Consider the following 12,532-nt stretch of genomic DNA (forward strand, 5'->3'; position numbering starts at 1 on the left):
CCCTTTACTAAAATTGCAAACAAGCCCACATCTTTGTAAGGTTAAACAAATATGTTCAGCCAAAGAAACAAAAAAAATACTGCAAATTAACCATGTAATGCTAATAAAACATTTTATACAAATATCCTATACATCTCCTTTAATAACAAAATTTATTGACAGTTAAAAAAATCTATTGACAAAAGACATGATCCTTGCAAAATTCTTTTAAATACGTATCACAACAGTAGCACACATATCAAAGAAAGTGTTGATGGTTTTCTGTCCAATCATAAACATCTGCATTGTTTGCTGATGGATGCATCTTTCTATTAGATACAGAACTCTTGTTACTTGATTTCCTGAAAATTTACTCAACATCATTACAGAGTGTTTATCCATTTAATAGAAGTTAATTCTCAGCAGAGATAACATTTTGTGAAATAAATGATGTATTGACTAAATAATTCCAATGCAGTTTACCACAAAATATAACATTAAATCAGAGATGCAAATACATCTTTCTTATTTTTCGTATTTACAGCATATATCTAATTGATAATGAGTACCCTCTGTCTTTAATACTGGCCAAAGGTCTACAGGTCACAGCTGGTCATATTATTTGTTCAGCAGCCCCATTAATCATGGCCGAGATCAAGACTTTGCTCATGGTTACAACTTCACCACATTAACAGAGGTGAGAACTTTATTCTCCCCATCATTCTGACCTTCCAAGTCCTCTTCCTCTCCATCCTCTTCATCTAATTGAAGGCTTCCAGAGGAGAAGCGCATGCGTGCCAGTGGACCAGAACGTACCACTTTTCCCAGTGCAGGAAAGTAGGGGTAGAATGTGTCTGAATCCGAATCACTATAACTGCCTGTGCCAAGAACGCATAAAGAGGTAGGTCTTTCTGGGAGAGGTGATGTGTTTAGGGGAAGGTAGATGGGCCTGGCAGGAACTTGGTGTCGAGAGATGTGTGGATAATACCCAAGCGGACGATATTCGGATGCGTAGGCAGCAGCGTTTGAGGCAAGTGTGGGTCGCTGGAATTTGACATCTGGTTGGCTGGAGGCTTGACGTGGTAATCCAGTCTGAAATGTGGAGTCATCACTGTAATGGCCCGCCTCCACTCTACTCAATTCCAGTTTCCTGTTCAATCCTGTCCTCAGCCCTCCTGCTCCTCTAGGATAAAACCTTGATTCGGCCAATCCTAGGCCACATGACCGGAGCCTTTCATGTTGTTTTTGTAGTAGTGGTGACAAAGAGGATGGTAAGGAGTGGCCAATTTGTCTGGGTAAGTATTGCAGAGGCAAAGAGCTGTGATGGGTTTGAGGAAGGCGGTCTAGGGATGAGGACATGTGGTCTTGGAGTAGGTATGGGTGAGTTGCGAGCGGAAATGTGGGTAGAACTGGGTGGAACTGCAGATGGGGTGTTTTAGGATAGAGGAGCACAAGATGCTGGGTGCTTGGAGACAACCGTTTCTTCGGCTTCTGTCTCTGAGCTCCCCTACCGCGATATTCTGCTCCTGATGTGGACAGCGAGCGAAGCTTAGGAGAAGCAGAGTTGCTTAAGAAGGCGGGATTTCTTGGCAAGGGCCTGGATCGTTCCAGCTCATTAGCGAACATGACTTCCACAGCCGATAGGCTACGTTTTGCTATGGTTGACTGTTTGTTTTGTTGCTCTGCAACGTTTAAGTCAGGAGGTAGATTGGACTGTTCGTAAAGCTATGTGAAAAAAGAACATACAGTTATTTGAGAATCATGACAAGAGATACTGTTGCTGTGATCGTCTCTAGATAGGGTCGCAACAATCCCAAAGCATATTGGAAATCCAAAGAACTGTAGGACAGTACCTGCTTAGAGACATCTGTGAGTATGTCAGGAGAGGATCTGCATTGTCGAGCTTTAAATTCAGTCTTACAATGGGTTCTGAAAAATAAGGAAAATTGAGCTGGAGATGCAGTAAAATTGCTTACAACATTGTCCATCTGTAATTTAGCGATGATGTGTGTAAGAATGTATTTTAAAATTCTCCTATCCCAGATTACGACACTGAGACAACTTTAAGTAAGCCATGCATAGGTTGATTGTGTAAACACTGAGGCTCTGTTTGAGTGGCCCAACATAACAACATTGACACAACCAACGGCTAGATTTTGAGATGGGTCTACCTTTTCGTCTCACCAATAGCAGATGGGCAGAGTTTAATAATTTTTGCAATTGCGTTTGGTGCCACAAGTGGTGTAGAAATTGAACAATTCCCCTTTAAACTTAATAACACAAAGTGTACATAGGTATTTTTTAATGTGACAACCCACAACAAAAGATCTTACCTTTCAAAAGGCAAATGTTTATTTTCTCTGGAGCCCACACACTGAAGAAGTTGCTTCTGTGTCCTGCCACTATGATACAACAAATGTGAACAAAATAGATACAAACTTTTAGACCAGAAACATACTTTATGCAAGACTGTGTATGCAGATGCAAGTGCTTGACCAATGTCTTGTCAACGTGCAATCTGGTTGAACATATTTATTGTCCGTTCTTGCGTAACTGTGGCGTTAAAAACATAATTATTCAAGGGGGTGATAGAGTTACATTCAAAAGTCTGTGCCATTGAAATGGATGTGTTATTATTCAGGAAAGTTCATATAAATATATCTGCTCAACAATATTCTTTTCAAACTGTTGCTCCACCATAACAGGCTTGAGAATGAAAACCTACTATAGAAGAGGACAGTTCACACTTCACACTAATGTCCGCTATAGTGTCCCTTGTGACAATGTTGAGAATGCAAAGCTTACATGCATTATGTTATGAATTGTGGTCTGACACATTTGAGAATGTAACTAATATTAAGCTTGCATCGCTTGAAGTGTCTGTGTTCACATACTTGAATAGGTATGTTCCGTTATTTACGAAATTATTGTTAATGACATGTTCAGTTGACTGATGCAAACAGTTGTATTATAAACCACTGAACAAGTTTTAAGTTGTGTGCCCTAAAATTCTTTGTCTAATGTTCTCATTACAAAAAAAAGGTCCTCTTTTAGAGGGTTTAGGTAGGACAATGCAGGGAGTTTCATAGCACAATGTATGTAGACATCTGGGGCTGTTGATCGGATTCCATAATTGGTCTAATCTAAAGTCTCTGTGGACACTGTGTCTGTTTTATACCTGTATCTGAAACTGGATCCTTTGCTGGAGAGAAGGGACTTGTGATGTGACTTGGGCTCCTCAGCCAGTCTGAAGAAGGCATGATACTCCACACACATCTTCCAGAATGCCTTACACACATCTCTGCTGGCCATGGAAAACTCAACTGTGTCCCTCCTTGAAGGCTAACATGTTAAGATTTGCCTGAATGACACTATTGAAAATTCTACACCATAATATTGTGTTGATTTTTCAGCCTCAATTCAATTGCTTTGAAACAGGCAAATACAGACTTGCGTAAAAGGAATAGATGTTTCAAACATTTCTGCCAGTCATTAACATAAAATATTAATTAAATTGCTTTCCCGTTTCACTACTTTATTGGTGAAAATGGACAGAGGGTGGATAGAAATTTTTATTGAGAAAAGCCAACTTGATGCCAACTATCATAACAAAAAAGGTCAGCACTAATGGAGATAAATAAGACATGAAGAGGAAAATAATTTCAAGTGTTGTGGAGGAACTATTGCATTCTTTTAACGCCTGTTTCAGACAGCACACCAAAGCAGAGCATCAGCAGCACGATACAGCACACGGTGACACATTTTTTTTTCTTTTTTCATGACTCACCCCAGTCTCAGTGTGGAGTTTGATCAGGAAATGTTTCCTCTTGAAGCTCAGTTTACGGATCTTGGCCCAGCTGAATGTATTGATCTTTGTGTTTCCCTGATAATGGAATAAAATTGTAATATTTAAACATGAGTGAGAGGAGAGTGTTCATTATTATTTCTTAAAAGTATTTTATATTGTCAGTAGGGTTGACAACTTTTCGGCATCCGAAAGGGGATGCTTGATCATGTTGAGCACTTCAAAACAGGATGGCGGTCCCCCTCAAGTACTCGCCACTAAAATACAAGCCAGTAAACATCCTGTAAGGGACCTCTTCAATTCGGCCAAAACATGGACCGAAAAATAATTTGGCAACCCTAGTTGTCAGATACTGTCAACTGTAAAATGTTTGCGAGTATTCAATTATCAAATTAGCAGGCTGAACTTAACTTTACCTGAAAGACAAGAACTCCCATATGTGTGACAGCAAGGTTGATTCTCATGCCTTCTCCGTCATGTGCAGGGTGTGGGCGGATCCCATACATGTCCATTTTCCGGGCAACCTCCAGCAAATGGATATCCGATTCAGCAGGAGTGTGACCTCTGACCCCATACCCCAAAAGGTATTGTGTGAATGATGATGGACAAAACTGACTTTAGGGTTTGTTTAGACAGGCATCAAAAATTTGATGTTGACTCATTATTTCATACATTCTGTTTTTGTTATCTGGGTTGTTCAGGGAATAAAATCCAGTTTTTACAAGCCTGATCCAAGCAACTCTGTACTAGGTGGTTTGAAATCTTTTTTTAATTATTTTATTTTTATCAATGTGTCTAAATCTAAATAGTTGAATCAGATTTAATGTAGATTTTCGACATTTGTTTTTTTGGGCAGATTGTTACAGAAGTCTGGTGTTGTGACAAAAAGACACGTAAGACACGTTGAAAAAATAACCAATAGTGAAATGTCCATTGTCAAAGTCTCAAACATGGTGAATATACGCAAGTTTGCGTAGTTACTAAGACAACCAATATAGATGTGCTAGCAAAAGTGCAGTCTAATGACTAAAAATCTGATCAGGCCACATATGACATACAGTTCGATCAGATGGTCAAAAAATTTTGATTTATGAAAAATCGGTGATCCCCAACAGTGTGAACATAGCTTAAATGTTCTCTAAATTGAACTGACCATTTAGATGGCATATCGTGTACAACGTTTTTCAGACCGTATACAAGTGTAAAAGGGAATGTCATCCTGGTATGTCTGTGCATGTCGAACTGTGTGTTACCTGTGTTTTTTATGAAAGCGAATGATTTTGTGGTCCAGATATTCCTGGTTTGGCACATACTGCTTATTTTCAAGATGATGAGCATCAAGCTCCTCATCAAAATCCCCGATTTCTGCTACAAAGAAGGACAGAGACAGAGTGTTAACTGTCTGTTACTGTGAAGAGAGAGAGAGAGAAAATAGATAACATCTGACAGTTCTAGATTTTTATTCAATGTAACATCAATGAGAGGAGATACCTTGCAGTATATGAGAGACCAGCAGGGCGGCGCTGTTGTCATTACAGGTGAGGCTGCTGTTTGACAGATCCTGTTTGATCTGAAGGGCAAAGAGATACCTGCATAAAAGAGGCATCAGTCAGACTGAATGCATATCACCTATCACTATCTATCAATGTATCTGTCTATCTATGATACAGACATGCATGGTTCACCTGGTTAAGCTTCTCTGCAGTTGTCCCAGGTCAGGAGGAAAAAACTTCACAATAAAATGGAACGCCACCTCACTGGTATCTAAGAAAAGAACAAGCACTGCATTAAGAAAACTTGAAAAGGACACATACTGTATTTCCTTAAAGCAATAGTTCAACAAAAAATTAAAATTCTGTCATACATTGCTCAACATTATGTCTTTCAAAACCTGTTTGACTTTCTTATGGAGAACACAAAAGATGAAGTTGATTTATATTTTTCCCTATCTATTCCAATTGACAAGTGATCAGTCACGTGACACCCAGTCCCGGAACTGAGCGCCCATGAGTATAGATGGCAGCCTACATTTCGCTAGCTTTCTGGGAACTCTGCGCTAACTGAGGACAGTCATAGAGATGAATGGGGATGCTAACGGATAGCTCTCTCCAGGTATTTTATAGCTCCATGGTTTCAGTTGGGGCGCAGGTCGGGAGGCTGGTTCTGTTGACAGCATCACGATTACCAGCTCCCATTACTGTGCACGCTCAGGTAGGGCCGCGCTCTTGTTTCACAGCAACAGTGAACGAGCCACCGTTAACTTCTTATTTGCTTCACATCCGTTTCTTATGTGCAGGATTCAGTGACGTGCGGTGATGTCTTAAAGAGGCTAGGCACTGAGTTATGAAAGCCAGATTACCTGATTTATTGTTTAAGCTAATAATACGTAATAACAGTGAACGTTACGCACAAGCGCGGCATATCAAGAAATGTACAAATCAGGATGTATATCGTGTACTCTCTCTCACACACACACACAAGCGCGTAAACAGTGAACGTTACGCACAAGCGCGGCATATGAAGAAATGTACAAATCAGGATGTATATCGTGCACACTCTCTCTCTCTCTCTCTCTCTCTCTCTCTCTCTCTCTCTCACACACACACACGCGCGCGGCATATCAAGAAATGTACCTTTTCATTGTGGTAGGTTATATTCAGCTTCCTTTGCTCGTCAAGTGCAAGGTCGATCCGAGATTTTCCAAAGGTTTTCAGTGTAATTTGACACTGGATGTGAGCTGACGACTTTTCATGCTTGGTTAAAGCTGCGGGCAGGTTGTTCAAATCACATTATCCTGCTGAAGTCCAAACAGTCTGACTGGTTGAAAAAAGCAGGCAGGGATAGCAGTACAGCCGCTGATTGTTAGAACAGCCACATAGCCAATCTTTTCTTACATACAATCAGTTTGAAATGATCGGATAATTTTTGAGCCCTTTTGCTGTATTAGTCCATCTAAGGCTGGTGTAGACCTCCCTCTTGCAATGAACTCATATTTGGAATTAAAATCGAGCTTGGAAAAATTTCTTAATTCCGTGATTACGGCCGGTGCTGTCATTTTGAATTTGGCGGGAATTAGGCATGTACGCTAGCTGTGGTGTAATGACGTTAGCTACGCAAATGTCCAGGAATATCTCGATTTTAATTGGTCCATGTCTGATACATAACGGAGATGATTACGGGCATAACATATTTACGTCAAAAGGCACAGCAGATTTGTGCTTTTTGCCGTACATGTTAAAGAATACAGGATCGAAGTGCGCATGCGCAACATGGGTTTTCCGCTTGTCGTCTGTAATGAATGGACCGTAAAAGCACTGCTTATTCTACCATTTGTTTTTAGTTGATTATGCGTAACTGCTACATTTGTCATCATAACGTCTAAACAATTGGAATAACACACATATTGCATATATAAATCACAAGAATAAAAAGTAAAAATACAAGTTTATTATTTAATAAACATTTTATTTTAGAATTTTGGCAGGGTAGGCAGTGCCTAGTTTGCCTACCCAGACCGCACATCAGTGGCAGGATTCCCAGATCCAATAATATCATGTAAACTGCTTCTACCATCGTCCAAAGACAGGCTGTCTTACATCCTCTTCGAGCGGCACGTGCGAGAGAGGGTGTGTCTTATAACTGAGTCAATTCATTGGTTGCTCCCACGAGTCAACAGTCCAATGGCATTTTCTTAACTTGATTTTCAATTGGAGAAAGAAAAGGAAAAGAAAATGGAAAAAGAAAATCCATTGTCAAATGGATGAGGAAAAACAATTGGCAAATGAATTTAGAAAAGTAATGGAATACCTTTTGAAAATGCAATTTAAAACGTGCTTTTAAAGTGCATTAAAAAGTGCAAGACTCAATAATGAAATAATTTATTGCTACATTTAAGGACATTTTAAAAATGAAAAAACATGGTTTATTAATGCACCATTGTATTGTTAAATATAATTACATTTTTAAACATGAATTTATTAAACACATTTAAATGTGTCTTTTTGAGTTTTTATTTCCAAATTAATAGATTTATAATTTATTCCTTAATTCTTTTTTAAAAGGCACTCCTGGGCTTCCATAAATATGTTCATTAAAATGTTTCTCTTTATGTTCTGTATAAGAAAGAAAGTCATACCATAACATGAAATTGAGTAAATTATGACAGAATACAATTTTTTTTTTTTTTTTTTTTGCTGAACTATTCCTTTCATAATCTTTTAAGACAAAGAGGCAATGGATAGTAATGGTGTCTGGGATTGTAATAAAAACATTTGCTGGTTCATTCTGAGGTAGAAAAGACTACAAAATGCAAGTAAAAACAGGCAAGTAAAACACCCAATTCTCCCCTACTGTAAGTTAGGATAACAAGTAACCAGTCAAAAAAAGGTGACTTTCCATAGTGATACTCACAAGAGTATCACTATAGAACTTACTCTTGATCTGTTTAGCCACTGGTTTCAGGAGTTCAAGCCAGACCTGTGAAACAAAGATTTCTTTCAAATATTTAAAAGAAATAGAAAAAACTAGCCAGCAAGTACTTAAGGGTCAATACGGTTTATTCACAAACATTGTTAATGACATGATTGATGGGTCAAAGGTCTTGACTCACATAGCTGCCAGTATGGTGACGGAACTCCAGGCCAAAGTACTCTTTCTCCAACAGCTTTAGATGACCACACACCTTGTTGAAGAAATCAAAACCCAGGATATTTCTCTGTTAAGAGATGAGAAAGGAAATAATGTCATGGCTAAAAAACAACATCATTGTAAAATCGATATGTTGGTTCCGAAAGTTCATGTACCCTGAAATAAACCCCATTCCGCTGATTTACTAACAAGCACCATCCCAATCAGACATTTTTGCATTATTTCAATGGTGGTAACCTTCCTTCAGCTAGAGATTGCATTTTCGCACAAAAATTACATCACTCTTTTGTCAGTTAGGTTTAGGTTTAGGGTTTGATCCAGTGGCCCAGGGCTGCACAACACAATCAAATTAGCATAGCAAATCAAATCTGAAAACACAACAGAAATAAGACCAAAGCACATCAATATTAAGTCACAACACAAAAAAATTAAGCCACAACACAACTAATTAATTCACAACATAACTAAATAAACCACCGGGATGTTAAAACGCTCAGGGGGATCCCCCAACCTGTTGGATGGAATAACATTCCTATCAAACAAACTTAGCCCTCCTAACCATTAAAGGTGCACTTAGTAACTTTGTTTGTGTGTGTATGTGTGTGTGTGTGTGTGTGTGTGTGTGTGTGTGTGTGTGTGTGTGTGTGTGTCAAATTGTACTTACTGTGACACCTAGTAGTGTAGATGCAGCATCATTCAAAATCAATAGTTTCAGTTAGCGATGCAATTGTAGAAATTCACTTTTCACAGTCAACCGTTTTTAATTTAATCCAAAAGTGAAAGTGTCCAATAACAGGTTGGTAAGTACAAGTGTATTCAACTGGTCATGTGAGCCAAGCATGGCAGCCCCCGTGACTTGAATGTTGATCAGGGAAGATGATAAATGCTTTTTACACGGTTCAAAACTTGTACTTGTCTCAGCCAGCATCAGCGATTCTTTTGGGTGATGTGACATCAGTGTCACATTGGAATGAATTTAAGTGAAATTAACACAGATTTAGTTCTTTCTTTAGCCTCTCTATTCCTTGATAAGGGTGGTAATATGACTGCGATGTGATTTGAGAAGAATGTTGGCACAACTTCCTCTGGTAATTTAATCTGTAGCAACTGAACTGCTCTAATGGGATTATGGCAAAGTCAGATGCTTACTGAGTCAGCCTCAAAATACAGGGTTGCTGTCTGATGAGTGTGTTTATGTGTGGGGGGTACATATGTGTGTGAGGATGTGTTCCTAAACCCTGTATTTACTGTGACAGTGAGGAATAGAATCTCCCCATTATCTTGTCACAGAGAAAGAACAAAAGAAGAAGATAGAAGGGTAAAGTCTAACCCTTCTATTGTGAAATGGGAAGCTGAAACAAGACCACAGTACAAATATAAAGAAAGATCAGAACTTAAAACATCACATCTGGTTTTTGAATCTCTAGGGAAGGAAATATTTTCAGTATGTACAGTATACTGGAAAATCTTTCAGATTAGGCTATTTTTAAAGAAAACTTGGAGAATTTCTCTAATGCTTTATTCGGGGCTAAATTGGATTTTGAATTGATTATAATCAATTATAATTGACTGAGAATACTTATTTCTCTGCAACTAACAATATTTCTCTCTTTCCATCTTTATCTACTTTTCTTGTCTCTATTTTCTCTGCCACTTTGCTAATTGCATGTTTTGCCTGAGGATGTGGAGGGATGCTGGTATGCTCTCTGGAATGAGGCCAGGACATGCTTGTGTTCAACATACACAGGGATATATATCCCTATACAGACACATATAGTACATACCTCACGGTCACTAACCAACTCACTCACTCTCCATCCCTCTCTTTCTCTGTTCATCTCTTTCTTCATCTCAATTTATATCTCACCTGCTTTTCCTCCCTATTCTTTTGCATTTTACCCCTCATCCTGACTGGTACAACAAGACTGCACCATGTAAAAGCTGTGAATACCCTCCAGGCACACATACACACAGCAACCCCCATGGAGGAGAAGAAGCAAGTGGATAATGGGACATGAAATTATGCTCCTTTACAAGCAAAACACAGCTGGACCAAAAGTGAGAGAACTCCTCACACAGACATTAACCCAGAACACAAGGATGATATATATATATATATTAGCCCTATATTTTTTATTTTTTTTATTAAATTGTTTTTTTATTATTATTAAAATTAATTATATTTAAAAGAACAATCTTCATATAAGCTCCATGTTAATGCTGCCACCATTATTTATTGCCGTTGTAGAACACTTTTACACAATTTAAAGAAACTGTCATACGTCAGTGAATATTTCACAAAGTGACCGAGAGAAATCACAAAAAATATTTTAATAAATGTAGTATCTATAAAATGGCCTGTCTCTTTATTACATTATATTTTAAAAGCTGTTTTTCTAAATGCACATCAATATATGAATGCATTAATATTTTTTTATATTTTTTTATATACCTATCAAAATGAATAATATACGCATATGTATAGCCTGTATTAAAAAAAAAACCGTCCGGTTACATTGTACGTCATCTTAACTAAACACTCGAGACAGTGTGATTTCTCACCTCCACCTCAAAAACTCTCTCGCTGTCATCCAAGAAGATCACACGTAGGCGCAATTTCTCATTCTTATTACGCGCAGCTCCCATTTTGACAGGTGTCCTCAGCAACTCGAACTTATCCCCCATCTTATTTCATGTGTATATTTAGGGTTGAAGTAGCCTACCTTAGTGTATTACTAAGTAAGGAACAGAGGGTCCATGTGGGTCATTATCCGTTTGATCTAGCGAAGAGTTGCGCGCGACTGTCTCGTGACGACTGTTCACGCATCCTATTCAGCGTCAGCATCACTTCTGTGAACCCACTGCATCTATACTTCCACACACTTTATGGCGGTAACCAATAAACTACCGAACCAACACAAGTCTATAAGTCTAAAACACATGCAAACTAACCGGTTCTTACGTCGTGGACCAAAGTGAACGGACCTAGTTTTTGTTTTAGTTACTATTTCACGATTGCAAACAATTCAAAGAAATACAAAGTAGAGATCTACCTGTCTGTCTGTCTGTCTGTCCGTCTTTCTGTCCGTTAAACTAAATATGTTTTCTTCTTCTTTTTAGATGTACACATTTACATTTTCTTGAAGGTTTATTTATTAAGAGAGAGAGAGAGAGAGAGAGAGAGAGAGAGAGAGAGAGAGAGAGAGAGAGAGAGAGAGAGAGAGAGAGAAACAGTAAACATTTTTCTATCCTCTTTCTGCCCGGTCGGAATGGGCCATCCACACAAACAGAGCGCACGAGGTTCGAGAAATCACGTTATTTGCACCTCCTCATACATTCCATGAGAGGGCAGTATTTCCAAAGAAACATTAATTCCAAGAGAAACGAGATAACGCAGCACAGTATTTCAAAATAAGATCTTAATTACTTATTTGTTTGTTTATTTAACTATTTCACCCCACTCACCTCCTCTCTGGCGTCCTCACCTTTTGTGTTCCGTATTCCTTGGCAGGTGAATGTAATCTTCTGTTTAGATACGGCGAAGCGGAAACTGTAACGGAAGCCGAAGCCGGAGCGCTGGTTCCATTACATGTCATCATCGGCCCTGTTTGATTTTCCGTGCACCTGTCTGCCTGCATGTTTTCTACCATCACCTGATGCTTTGCATGTGTACGGCTGCTTCAAGAGGTAATCTGCTTCTTTGAGCACGCAAATGTAAATTTTCATAACTTGTATTTTTCACATACACTCACAGAATGATAGCCTAAGCATCAAATATGCCAGATGATGGGATTGGTTTGCTTTTATTGAACCAGTGAATATTTCTCCAGGAAATGTTCTTTCCTGTATAGATACATGCCATGAAGTCTTGGTTTCAAAAACGTAGTGAATATTACCACTGTTATTGATTGCCAGCAATTAACTTAAAGCTACACTATGTGAGATTTTTAGTTAGAAATGAACAAAAAATGTTTCAATGATGCCGCCTACACTGGAAGCATACATTGCGGTGCAACGATTGTGCAGACAATAAACAGGTGTCGCGTTCCATTTTGCGTTGCATACACTGGCGCTACTATACAAATTAGATTAAACGGCTGT

The 12,532-nt window shown here is 38.7% G+C and overlaps 1 protein-coding gene across 1 annotated transcript; it reads right to left on the reverse strand.

The window, feature by feature from the left end:
• Positions 1-571: 571 nt before the first annotated feature.
• LOC127652139 (FERM domain-containing protein 7-like) lies at positions 572-11,116 on the reverse strand. Its single transcript, XM_052138199.1, has 12 exons — positions 10,994-11,116; positions 8,394-8,498; positions 8,218-8,260; positions 5,470-5,548; positions 5,276-5,373; positions 5,038-5,152; positions 4,201-4,348; positions 3,767-3,862; positions 3,158-3,321; positions 2,313-2,381; positions 1,833-1,908; positions 572-1,704 (listed from the first exon to the last, which is right to left on the reverse strand). The coding sequence occupies exons 1-12, from the start codon at positions 11,114-11,116 to the stop codon at positions 652-654; spliced, it is 2,169 nt and encodes a 722-aa protein (XP_051994159.1). The 3' UTR covers positions 572-651.
• Between the last annotated feature and the right edge of the window lie 1,416 nt (positions 11,117-12,532).

Source organism: Xyrauchen texanus, chromosome 11, assembly GCF_025860055.1.
Source record: "Xyrauchen texanus isolate HMW12.3.18 chromosome 11, RBS_HiC_50CHRs, whole genome shotgun sequence".
NCBI lineage: Eukaryota > Metazoa > Chordata > Actinopteri > Cypriniformes > Catostomidae > Xyrauchen > Xyrauchen texanus.